The sequence below is a fragment of the Lagopus muta genome, chromosome 2 (genome assembly GCF_023343835.1).
Source record: "Lagopus muta isolate bLagMut1 chromosome 2, bLagMut1 primary, whole genome shotgun sequence".
Lineage (NCBI taxonomy): Eukaryota > Metazoa > Chordata > Aves > Galliformes > Phasianidae > Lagopus > Lagopus muta.
Genome location: NC_064434.1, coordinates 83872218 through 83892325, shown reverse-complemented (window position 1 = coordinate 83892325; position 20108 = coordinate 83872218). Strand labels below are relative to the sequence as shown.

The following is a 20108-nucleotide window of genomic DNA, read 5'->3' as shown; positions in this document are numbered from 1 at the left end:
AAATCTGATTTTTACACCACAGGACAGGTAGCACTTTGGAGTCTTTTAATAAAAATACCTTCAGTCTTATCCCGAGAGAGTGTAGGGGGCTAGGTGGAGGGGGAGCTGTAGAGAATGATTCAGACCAGAAATCCAAGTTAATATCTCTGAGTTATTTGCTGGAGTATCTCTTTTACTCCATTCATGGTAGTGAAAACGTGGAGGATTTATTAAAGCTGACTTTCATACGTGTTCTCCCTTTCCCTCCAGACACCTCTCTGATGACATTTTATTAGCTGACATGATTCTTTCATGTGTCTCTTTTTATTCCCAAAGCCTTCAATTATTATCAGTCCAGCGACTAGGATGTATGGAATTGAACTTCAGGAATTCAGACTGGTACTCAGGATTATTCTAGGCTATTGCAGAGAATTTCAGAGATTTTCTGTACTATTTGGGTTTCATATTCTGTAAAGTCTGTTCCTTTGTCTTCCAATCCAAAGGCACTTTCTGTGAGTCAACAGCAACCAGTCTATCTGTTATTCCAAATCATGGAAATATTCACTGGAGGGGGGAAGTTTTCTGATAACCCTTGACTTGTGTGTAGTGCAAGAACCACTGTAACTAGAAGGTTTTTGTTTGACAGAGGAAGGGGAAAAACAGGTTTGATAGTTAAGGTCTCACTGTTTGTGGTGCATGTAGTGAGATGTCCAGTTGTTAATCTTACACATCATTCATTAACCACACAGAAATAGAGACACTAAATTGGACTGTAGGTGTAAGCAATGTATTTTGTGAATATGAGTGTAAAGGCGCCCAACACTATATATTTCTTTCAAAGCTTACTTCCTATTATGAGTCTATTTTTCCAAGTCTATACGTTGATATTAGGCATGGTGGTTTATATTTTGCTACAGTCTATTTTTTACATCTTTTTGTCTGAAGTTAGTCCTTAATTCCATTTTAAACCTTAAAAAGAGAGTGACATCCATAAAATAGATCTGCACTGTAGTAAAAAATTACTCTTAATTAGGCAAGATTATTTGACTGGCATAAAGTGATAGAATTTAATGGAACACTGTAAAAAAACATTCCTTACATTTAACAACCTACTGCCAATGCAGCTATGGTGTGAAACACTTTTGAAATTTGTGCCCTGCATCTGATCCTTGCCCACATTCTACTAAATGAAGAACAGGAAAAGCAGAGGAAAGAAAGAGGCGTCTATGTATTTTACTGCTGAATGCTAGCAAGGGATTAGCTTTGGAACACTTCATTTCCTCACATTGTGCTTTGAGACAGTTTTATTCTTTAGAAACCATGTATTTTTTCACTCCTTCAAGCAAACTGTAAGGAGAGTTTAATATAATGATGTTCTCTTACATCAAGTAACAATATTTTCCTCTTTTATGAAGAAGCAGTTTTCCCATTTATTCTAACAGAATTCAAACAAGGATAATTTTACAGCTCAGTATTGCAAGGCAGAATGTTGCTTATCCCATGAAATCCCAGGAATCTTATTAGCTCTGTTTCTGTGAATTGACAGGAATTGCTATTTAAAATTCTTTCCTGTCCGGTAAGGAAAACAATTCCTCATTGAAATTAGGTCTGGGCTTCTTTGCAAGTGATTGAGAAAGGTTGTGTGTACAGTGTATGCTCTCTGTGTATCCAGATGACATAGATCTCTGGCTACAGAGGCAGAACTCTGCTTTTAAACACTGCTGCTTATTTCCAAGCAACGTTCTGGGAACCTACTGATCCTCAATTTAGGCCCCAAGTTACATGAATATCTCAGCAACCCTTTTTCCCATTGTCATTTAAGTCAGTAGGAGCTCTGATCTTCAGTGCTCTTACTTAAATAAGAGGTTCCTGCCATAGTATAGGCAGCACGTATGGCTGTGACTGTAAGTATTGTAAGTATAATAAGCCCTACTGGCAACCATCTCATCAATACAGTACAGTTAGCAGCTGTCAGGGCACTGACAGTAGCATCATTGTTGGTGCTGTTGATGAACAGGAAGTAAACATCAGCTTGTGCTTCAGAAATGGCGATAAGAGCTGAAAAAGGCCAATATTTACTTCAGAGTATGAAATTTATGGAATTAAATGTCCACTTCAGAATTCTGAGATTATTGCATCACATTTGTACATGACACTTGTTCTAAGTATTTGCTCCTAAATTTTTTTCTCTCTCATCGTTCATTTCCAAGTTTGTGAAGTACAGTGATAAACTGTATTACATAGTAATATTTCCATGTTCTGGGCTTGTTAAATATGACATGATGTTTTCCCTGCCTGCAGCTTAAAACAAAGATAGAACATGGCAGAGAGTAGGTAGGATCAGATTTTACTTCTTTGATACTTGGATTACAGAGTACAAAAGGCTTACCCTGTAATTTCCATGTTCTGCTTCTAGAAAATGCATGGCTGATGGTTCCTGGCCTGCTCTCTCTGTTACCAGAGGCTCTTGGAGGTGAAATAAAGCAGAGGAATGTAGGAATGCTTTTGGTGGTTTTCCAAGAGACCTCACCAAAGTGCACTAATTCTTTCAAAACCTTTGCTTCTCCTGCCTATAGAAAATACAGGCTGTAATGTAGATAGCAGTTGTCCACTTGCAAAAAAAATTGCAGAAGATTTGAATACAGGACTAACTGTTCGTATTTGAATCAGCATGCTGTGGTGATTCTCAATATATTCCATGTATTTTTTGAAATGTACAGGCAGAACTGTAAATTTCATAGCTACAGATGCTATTCTTATTCATATGAAAAAGAAATTCTAGAAATGCATAAGAGAACTAGGACCTTTCATGTGTTTGCTTGAAAGGATTGGATCTATATGAAGCCTATGTATCCAAAGAAAATAAAAAACAAGAATAATATTTAGCCTCTGTCTCCAAAATTCGTAGTTAAGGCAGTGCAAACAAGATAAAATAAGAGCTATCCTAAACATCTTTCGTAAACTGTCACTGGAGGTTTTAATATTCTCTGTTTTCTTTAGTATTTTTGGTCAAAGGTAGAAAGAGAATCTTCTCCTGTAGCACTCCCAGCCAGGTGGAATTAGGAGGTCACAGAATTTAACTGAAAGATTTTCCTGCAGGAAACTTTATTTTCAGAGTTCTGAATCTTCCAGTTTGACTGTAGCCTCTGAAATTTGGAGAAGTGTCCTTGTTGCTCTTCCAGGAAAAGTAACATTCTGATAGGGGGTTATCTCTAAAAACTAAACCTTAACAACAGTAATTCCTAATTAAATTGTAAATGGTTTCCAGCCATTGTCATTCATGTTTTAACTTTTTCCTCTTCTCCCTCCCCCACCCTGTAGTTCATGACAAAAAATCCAAATAAACGACTTGGCTGCGTGGCATCACAAAACGGGGAAGATGCGATTAAGCAGCATCCGTTTTTCAAGGAAATTGACTGGGTTCTTCTAGAACAAAGGAAAATCAAGCCACCCTTCAAACCTCGGATTGTAAGTAGCAGCTTGCATAAGATTCATACATGGTTTGACTATTCTAGTTGCTGGCTTTTTTAAGGCATGCAATTACTTGATGCAACATTTGAAGGTTGAAATGGTAGCATAAAAACAAGCAGAAAATATTCCCTTGCCATTTCTTCTGTGAAGGTAAGTGCTGAGGATAGATTCAACATGCAGGAAGGTGTTCATATTCAATCATATAAGCCATGAGAGATGTAAATGCCCTGTTTTAATTATTTTCCCATATTCATAAAGATATCTTGGTAGAAATGATTATTTCAATCAGATATGAACTTTCTGTGTAAGTCCTGCATGGCTATGAACAGTGGATTTTACAGGAAGATGTGGAGTAAAGGATTTCTGACTGAAAGATTCCTGAAGGAACAGCCTCCTGGGGAAAATAAATGTATATCATGATTAGATAATTTGATACATCTGCATTTGGTAATTAATTATCGAGTATTTGTATTTTAAACTGACAGAAACATGAAATTACTGGCCCCATATGCAGATGCTACAAAGGCCAAGCGAAAACACTTTACTTATTTTTGTCTTTCACTGGATGAAACTGCTCAAAAAGTAGTTTGCATTTGCAGTTCATAAAACGTCAACTTTTCAGCAGAGAATGTCTGCAGTAAATTTCATACCTGAACAATATAAGAGAATAATTTTTTGACAAATCCTTTGAGACTGATTTTCATTTTTTAATTTGCATATTCCTAATTATAATGTTTGATTTGCCTGTAAATATAGTTATCATACTGCTTTCTTTCCTTCTTTAGATAGTGTATGAAGGTTTAAAAAAGTAATAAAAAGGAATAATGAATATTTGGTCTCAACACTGAGTACCAGCTTAATGTTAGAGTGAAAAGCCCTCTCTGTCATTGTAGAATTACTACCTGTTGCTTTTGATCTATCTACTTTAAGTCCAGGAAGATATACTTCCCTAAGTGCCATGTGTAAAAGTGGGGATAACCATGCAGGGACCACCCAAAACAGGAACCTAAAGTAATTCCTCTGAGCCTGCACTTGGAGAAGTGTGTCTCTCTCTGTAGCTGTGAAGGAAGAACTCAATAGGTTGGACAACTCAAAGTGAAAGTTAACCCTAGTGAATACATTTCTAGGTGTAATTTCAAGGAGCAAGATATAGTGTTATTATATAGGAATATTTTGTTTAGTATATTTCTTGGAGAATACAAGCCTTGCAATGCTACAGGTCCAGGGCTGCCAGAGCCAGCTCCTAGCTGCCTCACCGTGCTGCCCAGCCCTTCTCTGGAGGATGGCTGGATCACATCTAGTGCTTGAGCCAATTTACAAGTCTGTGCTGCTACAGGAAGTGTAAACCCCGGGTTAACCCTGCTGGCATCTGTTTGAAGCTTGTTTAATACTCTAACTGCTCTCCGGGCAGGTTCCTCAGAGAGCTCCAGGCAGCCTCATTCATTGTTTAGCAGTAAGCCATATGTATAGTATCGCTCTTCCTGTTTTCATAAGAGTTTGGCCTTTCATCTCATAATCATTTTTGTTGCCTTGCTCAGTATTAATCAGTGTTTTGGTAATACAGGTATCAATCAGACTGTACAACTCCAGATTAGTTTTCACTTAATGCCTACATCTAATAAGTCTCAGAATCCTTGCATCTCTTCTGTTTAATGGCTGTTTTCCTTTGATGATCAAAGATGCAAATTCACTCTGACAATAGATATTCTGATAATGTCCACATTATTTTTATAAGTATTCTCATGGTGGTAGCTCTTAAAAGTCAGGAGGGATTTGGTGTATCAGGTATTTTTATTCTTCTGCCTTCTCAGTGCAACTTCTATCTCTTTCTGGTAATTATTTCACTGCTGCTGTTCTGTAAAGCTATTCCTATTTTATTCATACCTGCTGTTTTGTTTCTTTTCTCCTTTTCTATTTACTTTATTGATATGTTGGTTGAATATTTCCATTTTAATAGTGATTTCAGATTATTTCAGAATAATTCTTGGTAAAATTTTGAAACAGCTGGTTGCTCTCTAACAATTATTAGGATGGTTTAATACATCTTTACACCTTTTTCTTCATTTTTCTTCAGGCTGCTTCAATAGCACTGTTTTTTTATGCTATTTATGTCTAAATTGTATATGTAAACTTTTCTAGTAAATTTGATTCCTGCTGCCTAGTGGTTCTGTATGCTTATTTTTTTCTGAACTCTTATTTTATGGTGGTAAATTTAGATAGCATGTAGTTTGTATTAGAGGCAGCTCTATTACCTTCATGTTTGTAGTCTACTTTCTCTCTATAATAACTTCCCTGGTGACCTCATCCTATCAGTTTTACTAGTAACTGTTCTGTACTTAGAAAGGGTATAGTTTATATAGTTACACTGTTATGATCCATCAACTGTTTTATACCACTTATATAAATTTTACAACTGTTTGGATTTTTTTGTTGTATAGAAATCTTTGACCAAGATTATACCAAAATTTTTGCTTGTCTTCTTAACATTCAATGCTTTATTAGTTGAAAATTGAAACATGCCCAGACAGAAAGATCATGCAAATCTAATTATTAATGATGCAACCTCAGAAATTGTAAAGGATTCTTGGGAACAATTCTCTATAAGTGCTGAAAAGGTGATTTGGGATACTTGGCAAGCTAGAAGAAATTGCTTTGCAAAATAATAAAAAAGAAAAATAAAGGTAAGATGTTTAAAGCCAATAAATTAAATTCTACTTTAAAATCTACTTGGAAAGTTTGTCTCTAAATTCAGTAGTGGGAGTAGCCCTGAGATTCACTGATTTGGAAAGGCGAATGCAACAGTTCTATAGCTATGGATTAACTGAACATAAGTAATGATGTGTTTAGAATGTTTTTTTGGGGGTTTTAACATCTTTCAGTATTGATAAAGGACTGTTGATTATTTCAAAGTGACTTCTAACATTAAAAAGGGATACAAAAAATATATTTAATTTTATGTTCAGGAAAGCCTAGGTTTATGAATACAGCTACAAATGAGGCCAAATTACTCAGAAAACAGGCATTCTTACATTAGATGTGAGTGCACATACGTACAGGGAAAAAATAACGTTATACATATATGTAGTAATGCATGCATGCAAACTGGTATTTGTATGCACCTGTAAAAATCTACTCATGCAAGACTGCGTATGTTTACACAGGTATTAGTCTATTTTCTGACCCGACAGGAAAGATGACTAAGGGGGGAAATATAATTTCTGTGTCATATACACTTTAAAAATATAAAACATAGGATTTATTCAGACGAGTTGTGGACAATGTAAAACCTTGATTAATTAAAGTCATTAGGGAAAGTGGTCAAACACTGAGGTCTCATCAAACAATGGAATAATCTGCCAAGGGAGGTCATAGAGGTGCTAGGGTGGTAACAAATATTTGTTGCTTCAGTTCTGCATCACTACTCTTGTGATCCCAAAAATGTGTGGGTTCCCTGGTTAGCACAACAACCTTTCTTTTACCTTTTTTTCCTTGCTCTGAAACAATAGGTTGTATAAAAAGCTGTATCACATGGTACTGTTACACGTATGCTTCTCCATAGTTCAAGTTATGTCTCTTCAATTCTGCCAGCCTGAGCTTTGAATTTTTCAAGTGTACTTGGAAGAAATACAGCATGACTATTAGTCAGACTTTTGAAAGTTATTTCTAAATCTCATTCATACTGTGGAGGCATACAAATATATTCTTCACTATACCAGAAATATATCATTAATGTCCTCCTATTTTGGGAATGATGTGGTGATTCTAATGACTCTTTGGAGGCTGAAATTTCTTTCCTAACTGTCATTAGCCTTGGAATGAAAACTACTGAATTCCAAAAGATCCTTGGAAATCTGACTGTATTTTCTGAAAGCTTACAAGAGAGCCTAGAGCAGAGCACTCATAAAATTGGCTTAAGTTTAGTTTTCTAAGAAGTGATGGGAATGAAATGCCACGATGTGCTAGGAAGTACAGACAATGAAAACAGATTTGGTGTCCCTGACACCTGCTGTGAAGGGTTTTACTGCTACTCCAGCATAGTGACTTGGAAAAGATGACATGAAGAGAGGAAAAAGCATTGTACTGTGATGCATATTATGTACCAGCCCTTCCTTTCATAAATCCAGAACAAAATCGATTTACTTTTTCTATATATTATTGTTTATTATACTAAGGGTTTCTCCCATGTGGAGCTATTATAAAGGTTAAGCTGCTATAGAAAAGGTAATAGCTATGAACATGTACATTAGAAATTAAGCAGACACTGAGGAGATATGAAGAGGATATTTATTATTTTAAGCACCAGTGACCTTGACAGTATCTCTTACAGATTATTTCCACTGTTCTTAAAACATAATTCTTACAGTTTTACAGACTGTTTTAGCATTTGTTTAATAATATTTTTCTTCCCTGCTGCTCTTAATTCAGACACAGATTTGTAATTGCATATGCAAGAAAGAAGTACCATTTTAGTACAGGCAGATATCTGTTCTCCAAAGCACTTGTTATGAGACAGAACTCCCTCTGAGGCACTTTATTCCTGTGTATTTTGGCCCATACATTCTTCTGAAAATATTTTCATTCAGAGAAGTAAATCTCCCAAATCACTAACCATAACACCAGAATAACACTAGCCATAACACCAGGCTATGATTTCCAATATGGTTTTATTGCCCAAGAACCACAAAGGCATTGGTAGTATTCAGAGATTCTCTACTCTCTGTCTTTCCTGTTTCCTTGGTTATGTTTGGTTAAATTAGATTATTTTCATTTTAAAAGCACATTTGCAATATTAATAATGAAAACAAGGGAACGTTCTATTGATTTCTTGCTAAAGTCTTTAATGTTGTGGTAGATCTTGCTTAGTGCCATGATGGAATGATTCAGTCTATCCCATAACAAATAATAAAACATACATTAAAAATAGTGATTGAAACAAATTACTGTTTGCCTTGAATGCGTATTTATGAAACTTATATTGTCCCATGTTGTTACTTATTGAAAAAGCCTATGTTTGAAAAAGTGAAGCAAAAGTCTATTTTGGAATATTTTGCTTTTACCTTAATTCTCTCCGTATTGCTCTAGATCTCCTGAAGAAATTTTGTTTGTTTCTGCCTTTTCTGAGAGCACAGCTAGCCAGCTGATGCCATTAACATCAGACAGGGAAGCTCACCCAGAGATGTGCACAGGCAGCCTACAGGCTGATACAAATGTGTAATATTCCAGTTCCACTTGGCAGGGGCACAGGAACACTACTACACCAAATTTCACTGATTTGGCTGAAGTGATAGCATCATGTAAGCCTCAATTTCTTCATGTGTTGTTTTGTTCTTTTGTGGGATTTTTAGTTATTTATTTATTTATTTATTTATTTATTTTGGTAGAACAAGATGTGCTCAGTGAAATTATTCTTATGTTTCTTATGCCATTGGTCACAATAGCCCAGTATGCTGTGAGAAACTGTGAGACATAGGAAGATGTTAGGCACTGTGCTGCAAAGATAGCCTCCCAGGCTGTCCATTCCTGTTCTTCCAGGCTGAGTTTTCTGTCAACCCTTTATACACACAAAAACAAGAAGTCTTGTCCTTTTTATGTATCCTGTTTGTAAATATCAAAGTTGGGGATATTTGAGGCTTTGACTAAGGCATCCTCTACATGAAAAAGCTGAAACTCTGAGTCAGAGGGCAAAAAAAATGCTGGTAAAACAGATGTTTGCCATATGTATTTCCTTCTAGCAATTAAGCCAAAGTTTCATCTCTAATGGCTTTATCAGTGCCTGTGGCAATTCAATCTTAGTGTGGCTGTATGAAGATGAATTTAACAAAGTAATTGCATTATGATGATTTACTGTGAGCATGCAGCTTTTACAGAACAATATATTGTTTTAATTTTCTCCGTGTGTTCATAACTTCTTGATTTTACATTTTTAAATCTCACTTTCTTGAAGAGCATTAAAGACATGATGGGCAAGATAATCTACTGCAGGACTTTATCTTTCAGTATTGAATAGCAGCAGCTGCTGCCAAAAGGGCCCATATAGTTAATCTGATTTGATTCTCTTCATTTTGCAGTCTCTTCCATTCCTGCCATTATATCACTGAGAATGTTTTCTGAATGTTTGTACGCTCTTTCTTCAGTTCTGATACTAGGGGATTGGTAGAGGATTGGCCTGGCAACTATAACCAGAGATCAGAGAAGTGCAGGATAGATAAGTTCTGCTAACAGCTTTTCTAGAAACTCATGGTGTGGCCCAGGATTTGTCACCTAACACCTTTGTGCCTCAGTTTCCACTCTCTGGTAATAGTAGCATAACAAAGTTTTGTGGCAGTGAAAAGATGTGACTGAGAAGATTTAAAATCCAAATGCTCGTGATCAGCCAGGCTTTAAATTGGTGGAACACATGGCACTTCCCTTGGAAGAGTGTTCTCTGCTATACCAGACCTCAGTGTTAACAGATTTCATCTTGATCTTCAGTCTCAAATTTCCTACAATAATTTACATGTATCTTATCTCCTGTAACCCTAATATAAACACAAACTGTTATCAAAATCCCTCCCCCCTTAGTTATCACGTTCTGGGCCACGTTGTCTGTATGCAGTTCCCTTGTAAATTTAAACTCCCTTGTTAAGTCTTGACTTAAGGATGCCAGCAACCAGCAATCTGCCCTCTTTCAATTTTGCGCTGCAGCAAAGGTTTGACACAAAATCATCCCAAAAACCAAATTCTAGTACTAGCCAATGATCGTGTTACAACTGGAGTCTCTGAGCACTGATAACTTTTTTTTCCCTCTCTCCCAAATGAGTGAAAAACCGGAAAAAATTCAAAAGCACTTCTTTTATGACATGTGTCAAGCTGGATGTCCACAGTGTTTGAGAACTGATTAAGAAACAGTAAATACAAATGCATACAGAGCGTGCAGCTGGTCTGCTTGCACAGGCAAACAGGCAGAAGCCGCACCTTCATACATAGGTTGGTGTCTCACTGAATGTCTCCCAAAAAGTGTTCAGTGAGACAGATGTGTGTTTAGAATGCTGCAGCAGCCATCTGCTGACTGTGAGAAATGGCTGGAATCCTTAAAGAGGGACCACATTTCTGGAGAAAACTTCAAAATATATGAGCCGGATACTTGACTCATCAGTCTTCCCAAGTTTTCAGATCTGTTTTCACACGTGACAGCTAACAGGCAAACATATTTTTAGTTTTTAGTGAGGGTTTTTACACTTGTTTGGGAAGTCATTATACTGTTATTTCGGGATTTTTTTGGCACACCTCTGTTTTTGGTGACAGTGGATTGTATTGTCATTCATGCAGAATTATGACTTTGCATTGTGGGGGAGAAGCCCTGTAAAATGCAGTATCATTCAGTAGCACCAAGCAGGACGTAGGAAATTACAGGCCAAGTAAATTTCTTTTTGTATAAATGTTCTCTCTTTTCAAGTTTGCTTCAGTGTGAATGTCCCTCTTTAAGGTAAGGCCTTCAATATGGGGAAAATATCAAGGTAGGTCCATTTTTAGGCCTAATAACCTTGAGGTGTCCCTTCAGTTCCATAATATATTTCCATTTGGTCATCACTGCATGGCAATGAGCATTTAGCAGGTGGGCACGCAAGGGGCTATCCTGCATGCTTTTGCATGAAGTGTTACTGCTTAGACAAAACACCAGAGTGGGATCCTGAGACCTCAGATACTCACATACCATTGTTAAACATTGCACATTATTTCCCACTTCCCTGCAGGCATTTTAGGAACAGGAAAACAGTGAGATTTCTTCTAAGGGTGACTCTGTGTTAATTAAGATTAGTGTACAAAAAAAAAACGTTTGGGAACAGGGAAGACTTTATGTTTGTCAGAACTGCTAGCATAAATCCTTCAAAAAAAAAAAAACAAAAAAAAAAAACTAAAGAAAAATGGTTGTGGGTTGACTTAGCCTTCTTATTATAAACTTTTATAGCTGCTGAAGTCCAACGTGCTAGCCCTGCCAAAAGGTGTCATGAATTAGAGTATTTCATGTGAGCTGGTTCCTAAAAGTGCCACTTTCCTGCTACTGGTTCCAGTGTTGGCCCTTCACTGCTAATAAGAAGCATTGGCAACTGGTGGATGATGAAGTTCATCATCTCAGTTCAGCTAGCAGCAGGTGGTCATGAGCAGTAGTAGCAGAACTACTAGCAATGTATCCTGCACCAGTGGGTCCAGTAATGTGTCTGGGCAGGGCAGACACATGGCATTTAGCCATTTGTTAGACATATATTTTTTAATTATTGCCCATTGCAGTGAAATGATAAGCAGCCAGAGTGTTTCTGCTTTCCTTTCAGACTTCCTCAGAGTAGGACAGATTTTGTTTCACTTCTTGGCTACGCTCTTCTCTAGTCCTATTTTCAGAAAACAATTTAAACCATTAAGTGAAATTGCATTATCACAGCTACTTACAGTACATTCTTAAGTGTTTAAACAGAAACATTTTATTTTTGTGTTCGTGTAAGTAATATTTGCGGGTTATGGAGTATAGGAAAAGACAGCTTTAAGATCTTGATTGCCTATGAGTTTCTGAAGGATTGTGTTTTCATTGAAAAGAATAGGAAGAAGGAGAAATTGACTGAATATATTTGTGCCTTCAGGTCCCCAATAACATCTCAAGTTCCCTGCAAGATGAGGTACCTGCTGTGCAAAAGCCTGTTTAAGTACACTATGAGAAACAATCAAGAGACCACATATATTCATGTAAAGGTGATTAAATATAGAAAGAATATTAGATCCGTAGTGAGGAGAAAATTGCAGAAGTTTAATACAGATAAGTAGCAGAACCAAGAATGAAACCCCTGCCACTACAAACTCTGCTAAATCTTACTGGGAACTTTTAATAAAACCATGTTCAGAAAGTGACAGTGAGATACTGCACATTCATGCAGACTATTCAGTAGTCTTAGTCTTCAGCCATTCTTGTCTAGCTTTCTCCATTTGCATACAGTGAGACCTGCAATACCACTTCTCTGTTTAAGATAATTTAAAAAAAAAAAAAAGGATAAAAGGACATAGACTGTCCCATTTTAATGTGTAGTTGAGAGTGGGGATAAGGCTCCCACTGCACATGCTTGCTATTACCTTCCATGCTGAACAGTGGTACTTTGGATCTAGTGTCTTCTACTTATGAAGGAGGGGCTCAGAATCACATGATGTTGCTATATATTTATAATTTCATAATATGTTCAGAAAGATTCTCATAATATACTTGTTGTTTGTTGTTTTTTTTTTTTCTGTGATAACATTGTTCAGGTGACTGTAGATGAAATAAAACACTGGAAAGTCAGACAGTTTTAATCAGGATACATGGCAGAGATGAGTCCTGCAATATCTAATTACATCAGCCACCTATTGAATAGTATTAGAATCTCCATGATTTCTTTTTGTGCTTGCTTAACCCATGGAAAGCAGAATAAGCTTGTAAGTTCTCCCCACAATCTGTAGCAATACAATTAAACTAATAGCCATTTGTTTTTCATTCTTGTGAAAATTAATTTTTAAAATTACAGTGATTTAGAGGAGGACTAAGTGAATAGGGTATTTTCTATTTACCAAACTAGGAAAGTAATTTTAGTATTACACATGAACATATATGCAGTATGCAGTAGCTATATGAGCAGTATATGGAGAAGGACATGGATGACTTCCCAACATTTTGTGCAGCATAGGCCTGCTGTAGTCAGAAGATGGATCCAGATTCTTTTTAGAAGTAGCCAGTGACAAGGCGAGAGGCACTGGACACAAACTGGAACAGAAAAGACTCCATCTGAACATATAAATATATTTTTTTTAATTAATAAGTTGGGTTTTTTTTAATGTGCTAGCGGCAGCACTGGCACAGGCTGCTCAGAAATGTTGGACAGTCCCTTCTTGGAGACCTTAAATAGCTGCCTGTTCTGGTCCTGGGCAAGTGGCTGTGGCAGGGATTAGACCAGGTCACCTCCCTGCCAAACTCAACATTCTCTGACTTTTGTCATGGGTGTTTGTTTGTTTGTTTGTTATTGTTTTTTTAATACACATTACATTTTCACTACAGTTTTTCGCTGCATCTCAGCACTTGGCATCGCATTCATCAATTTTCTTGTAAATCACAAGAATTACAAGAATTACAAGAGTAGTGTCAAAATGTTCATTATTAAAGTGCCTGAAGTGAAAAAAAATGTTAAGATTATTGTGAAAACTGTTGTGATTCTGTAGCAGAATTGTGACTGCTATGCTCTAAGTAATATTTCTATGCACTATAGATCCTTTACAGAACAAATGTGGTCTGGTGACTCTGGGCAACCTGCTCTAGTGAGTGGTGACCATGCATGTAGCATGGGGGTTGAAACTAGATGATCATTATGGTCATTTCCTACCCAGGCTATTCTGTGATTTCACTGCCCTGCTAGACTTCCCACATTTTATATTTTTTTCCATGATTTATCAAATGGCTCCTGGAAACCATGGGAATTCTAAGACCCTTTACCCAGGATTTGCCCTTGACTTGCAAATCCTCCTGCAACACCTTTTTCTTCAAACCAATCAGCTCCATTTTCTGAGTTTATTGCTTTGCATTGAAGTGTTATTGATCTGTAAGAGTTTCTACAGGTATATATGAGGACTTGGCAGCAGGTGGTTCAGCATGTGGCAGCTGCACCTGCCCTGACTGCCATAACACAGCTGCAATAACAATGGTTAAAACACACTTTCAGGAGCTCACAACCAAAAATGGTCTAACCTTGGACGTGTGCCAGGACACAGTGACCTTAGAACAGCTGAGGATTTCGGTGGAGGCCTGCCAATAAAATGTGAACTGGAGAGGCACCCATATAAAACCTGCTCTGCAGAGGATCATTAAATTGCAGTAGTAATTGTATTGTGCAGATGAAGGGCATTTAAATAGAATTGCTCCATTTCTTTCTCTTCTCCTAAGCCCTCCCCACTCCACATAGATATATAAAATAATTTCCCATGTAGCTAAATCCTCAAAAACCTACTTTTAGGGTGAAAATTGAAAAGCAGAAATGCAAAAGTTGACATTTTTCCCTGCAACTTTTTTCATTCTAAAAAAGGCATGCTTTCTACCATCGCATAGCTTCTGTGCTGTAGTTATGTCAGGATTAAGTTGAAAAGGAAACAAGCTCTGATAAGACGGATGAGGTGGATCTTGTTGGTAAAGGATGACCATGGGCAAGAAGTTGTAGTAATGGCCTCCAGTGCAGCTCCTGTGAATTCTGTCTTCTCAGATGTTTTAAACAGAGGAAAGTCTTGTGCTTTCGCAATCAGGCTGTGAACAAAACAAGTTTAGTATGTACACTTTTAGGGCTGTGTGCTCTGTTGAGCAAAAACCCATAGCCATGTATAGCCATAAGGTACAATGGTTTACAACATTTTATTATGGGTGAGGTTCATTGCCTAGACTGTGAGCACAAAGTGATTGTCACTGAACTTGCAGAGCTTTGATCTTCTTTGCTTTGCTGTTTTGCATTATTTTATTTTTGGCTTATGGGATAAGAAAAAGGCTGTGTGAAAGTGAAGTATTATGGTTGGCATCCTGGCGATATAATCATTAAATGTTTCTGTCTTCTAATTCTTTAGGTTATTCCTCCTTCCCTCCTGACCCACTTTACTTTCTTAGGAAAAATACATACTGTTTTGATACAAATGTAGCTTCAGTTTCCTGGGTCAGAAAATATTCCTCTTAAAATTCATAATTTGGTGAATTAGGTTGATATTTATTAAATGTCTATGTACTTCCATAACAGACTAGATTACAGCCTACATAGGTTGGCATACTTTCTAAATACTGCCTGTCTGTTAAAATCTTTGCTGAATATCTTTGTTATCCATTTCTTTCTTTTAATTTGGTGTCCTTCACATCTAATGAAAGAATAAATAATCTAGAAGCACAACATCTCACCCTCTACTTGGAAGTAATTAATGTTGGTATTTGTATGAAAACTACTTGGATTAAAAACCTTTTTTTTATCATCATAACCTTTAGCTGATGCACTGTAGTTTATGTCCGATCTATTGCAACTCTTTGTCATGTGAATAGAGAAATGGAGATACTAAATAAAAAATACATGTTTTTACAATTATTCTGATAGCTTGCATTTCCTATCTTCTCAAATTAGACATTCTAGAAAATACTTAGAATTCTCATATGACCTCTCTGTGCATGCAAATACTGTGAAGAGGTATCAACAGGAGAAACAGAAAGATAAACCTGAAGTATTTTGCTTCTTAGTCTATTTCTTTCACAGTATTTGTGCTGAATTTCTATATATAGTATGAATTATATGTGAAAGTGAGTGCTCATTATGGTTTTTCTCAACTTTCTAGAAGCTGTTGCACCTTTATGAAAAGAAATCCACTCATTGGTGCATTAATCTCTGCCTCGCTGAGGTTTTTGTTTTCATAATAAAGAGAGGGAAATGAGAGGACAGTGATATAGATGTGAGGGTAGCCACATAACCTTGTGCTTCAAACTGATTTGTCTTATGTCCTTAGTTTCATTTGTCTTTAAAAATAATCTGAAAATCTTGCTGGTAGAAACAAAATGCTAAGCAAGAAGGACTTCTTGGCGACACTGTCAAACCTAGAACCATTTCTCAGTGAAGCAAAATTCTGGATAAAATTGAATGATACTGTGTAAATCTTTCACTTCCTGCTGCCCATCCTGTTCATTCTATGCTGTTGTCCCGTGCCCCTGGAGCTGCACAGCAAAAGTTGTAGCAACATCCTGCCCAAATTTAGTGTGTCTGTGACATGTCTGGTGCACAGTTGATGTCACCATGTGCTGCACTGGAAGAGTTTCCCAGAATGACGAAGTCCAGAATTTCACTGTGGGCTTGAGGAGTCAAGCACTGCCCCTGGCAGCAAACTGCAGTGCAGTAAAGATAAAGTATGTAATACAGTGACACAGAAAGTCCAGTGTATCTGAAGGACAGTGTTGACAGGATCTGAGACTGTGAAAACCATGGATGAGCTTTGTATGTGTTTTATGTCAAAAGATAAACTTAACTGAAAAATACAATAATTTTTTCTACTAACATATTAGTTTGTTGCTATACTGACCATTCCTTACCTCTCCTGCTGATAGTAACTGTCTGCTCTGGATTAACTCTTTATTCTATTTAACTGAGCAAAAAAAAACCATGCAAATTGACTTAACGATTCTTGTAGTTATATTTAATTCAAATTTATATTTAACTCGTCATTTAAATTTGTATTTTAGTCTGATTTTCCTACAAAATAAGATTTTTGTGGCAGTATTGTTTTCTAGCTTCCAATCTTTCTTTCATCTTCTCTGCCTGTGAACTCATTGGACAATTCCAGCCCAATTTAGTGGAGGCATTGAGGATTCAAAGCACTTGAAAGGCTTTCAGTACTTCTCTGCAAATTAAACAAAACAGAATAATGAAATAAAGGCACATACTTCCTAGTGCCTCCAAGTTGTAGAATTAATTTAATCCTTGTCAGATATCAGAGTCCATCAGGCCCCTTGGCTTGGCCTTGTGGAGGTGCTGAGGAGGTGCTCAGGCATTGCTGAGTTCCCTGGTTTGGACCACCTTCTGCCACGTGCAAGGCTTTCTGCAGCTTTTCAATTCCAGTGATTCTTTGTCATTCACATTTGCTTCAGAAGAGTAATGAAATGAATGGCAAGTTCTAGCCTTCTTAATGTATTTTTGTTGCTAAAAACACTTAGATTTCTTCTCTGTTGGAACTCATATAGTGTCACTTAGTAATCTTTAACAGAAAAGGCTGGTAATCCTTGATGCTGGAGAGCTTATAAGACATGTTCTGAATTTTTTTTAAACTTCAGTTTGTGACTGAATGTAGAAAATTAATTTTTCATTGAAATTATGGAGAAAATTAACACGGTCTGATAAAAAGCTGTTTAATATGTGCTTATTAATAGCACATTACGTTCCTTTTAATCTTTTCATAATTATATTAAGATATTTAAGGGGTAAAAAATATTTTTACTCATTAAATAACAGTCTTTCTCCAAATCTGTACTGGAAAACTGAAAAAGCTGATTAGGTGAAATAGCCTCAAGTTGTGCCAGGGTAAGTTTAGGTTGGATATCAGGAAAAAACTTCTTTACAGAAAGGGTTGTTAAGCTCTGGAATAGGCTCTCCAGGGAGATGGTAGAATCACCATCCCTGGATGTGTTTAAAAACTGTTTGGATGTGGTGCTCAGGGACATGATTTAGCGGAGGGTTGTTAGAGTAGCATGGTTAGGTTGAGATTAGACTTGATGATCTTTTCCAACCTGAGCAATTCTATGATTCTATGAAATGATATTTTACAAAGACTGTCTTCTAAAAGCTCTAATATCTCTACTTCCTTGCACAAAACTGTGATCTGTGAAGAGAATAAAACATGACTTTGACTTAAAAATGTCATTCTTGATGAGATTATGTTAATGATGAGATCATATTAATATTTATTAAATCATGATGATCTATTCCTGTGGCGTAACAGTGTTTCATCTGATCAGATAGTATCAGCAAGATGTAGTAGATTCGTCAAGTCTCCCAAGATAACTTGGTCATGCACAAGGTCAATGCTCTGATGGGATACCTATGAAGTGTTCACACTGCTAAGGAAAAAAGATTTAAAAATAGAATATGAAGCCAAATTATGCTTTTGTGTTGGGGACAGTTGTGATTTAGAAGGGTTCTTGTTTCCTAATAACAATTGTTTCTTCAGTCATCTGAAATTAAGAAGTCTTATCTGGAAAAACATTTGAAAACATGAAAATAATATCTCGCAAAGACTCAGGAGCTCTTGGCTAAAAGAAGAGAGCCATGTAACTACTGCTTTTTTAGTATGCATTTGTTAGCCAATCTGAAGACTTTTGCACTTTGTGATTTTTTTTTTTTAAATATTTGAAGTTGGATAATAGTGATAGTCTATTTTATCATGTGTTCTGCCTACCTTGCAGATCATCTTTCTTTTCTCTGCTCAGAGACAGCCACAGCCCTTCATACCCTCATGTTGAGCCCTCATGCTATAACTATATTTTGACTATGCTGTTGATCTGTAGAGTATTCACAGTGCAAGTACAAGAAGATAGCAATGTTAGCAGAAATGTAGCCAGACCTGTTTCATTTTAGAGGATGGAGCCTTGCAAAATAGCCATAGCCTCAAGAAGAAACTGCCTCAGTCACTAAGGAAGACTTCTCAATTAAGTCTTTCCTTTGAAAAGTGCCTTGTTATGACCTCTACCTTTTGACTTATGGCTTAATCCTTTCAATTTTATACTCTGTAGTTTATTTAATCTCACTAGACCAGTTGGTTAGTTAGAGGCTTGCTAGTATATCCTTGCAACCTCAGATCATTTCCTACCTGTTCTGTTAAGAAGCTGGTTGATTTGTATCTGTGCTGCCAAAAAGATAGGGAGTTTCTCCTAAGAGAGTAAAATATTTTTCTCCTTCTTTGGATATCTCCTTGAAGGCAGTCTTAAAGTAATGCTAGGCTTTTAAATCTAAGTAAATTCCTTTATTTGTTGTGTCAGAAGTGTTTGCGATTCAGAGTTCTTCTGGAAGTGCAATTATTTGTAATCAACAGGATTTAGATTTTTACAAGTACTCACCTGCACTCATTTTCACTTAACATCTTAATAGATCTCAGTGATGGTGTTCTGGAAAAAAAGTAGCTATTATCAATTAATTGCCCCAGTTGGAATCTGGGAAATTTTCATTTTAATCTTTTAATTTCAGAAAGAAAATACAATTTTGCCAAATATGTTCAGTATGAAAAACTGAATAAATACAATTTTGCCAAATATGTTCAGTATGAAAAACTGAATATAATTCATATATCATGAAATTGTTTTCAGCCATTGTAGAGCGTATTTGCCCCAAATAGTTAGTGGTTAAAGTGTGAGTATAAGCAAGTTTCTCCTGCATGAAGCTACAGATCTGAATTTGAATTTTACTTTTTACAAACATTCACTTACCATCTTCTGCTTTAGTGAAAATACTTGCAGCAAATTCATTGTATGAGTGTGTGAAAATATTGTGGTAGGACATGACGAACAGGAAGAATGCAGGCATAGTTAAAATGTAATATAATTCAAAATTCCTTTTTTCTTGTTTTGCAGTATTTGAAAAAAATAAAAATAAAAAATCTAAGCTATATCCCTTACTTTTTATGCAGTTCAAAGTAGGCCACATACACTTTGTATGCAAATTTCTGTACAAAGTAAATATTACAAATATAGACAAGATAACCATATGTTTATATAAATGTTTTTAAAGTCTATATTCTTTTCCTTTTAGTGGAACTTTGAAGATAGAAAATGTATATTTTTGATTGTCTGTACTTAGAAAGTACTTGGTTTGCAGTCTCTTTTTTTTTCTATAGTTATAAGCTTACAAACTACACAGGTGGTGCTTGCTATAAGTATGCCTCAGGCAGATCTAATGAAGAAAATACAATAATATATCTAATTTATAGGAAAATTTGTCTGCATTGAAAGAAGGCCTCTACCCCATTTGGAATTCATCAGTGTATCAATTTGAAATACATCATGTGTCATCCTTTGTGACATACCTCTTGATGAGTTTATCATTTAACTTTGCACAACAGATAGCTATTCTATTTCTGGTATCATCTTCATCTTAGACGTGGAGTATGGACACAAA

The 20108-nt window shown here is 36.3% G+C and overlaps 1 protein-coding gene across 3 annotated transcripts in view; it reads left to right on the top strand.

Moving 5' to 3' along the window:
* Positions 1-20108, top strand: part of PRKCE (protein kinase C epsilon) — a 272140-nt gene that overhangs the window by 247767 nt on the left and 4265 nt on the right. For 2 of the 3 annotated variants that reach the window (XM_048935852.1, XM_048935854.1), the window contains exon 14: positions 3301-3447. In XM_048935852.1, coding sequence (XP_048791809.1) covers positions 3301-3447 — 147 coding nt within the window. Of the gene's footprint in view, positions 1-3300; positions 3448-10885; positions 10916-20108 lie in introns of those variants that run through there. The other variant, XM_048935853.1, reaches the window with a different exon arrangement.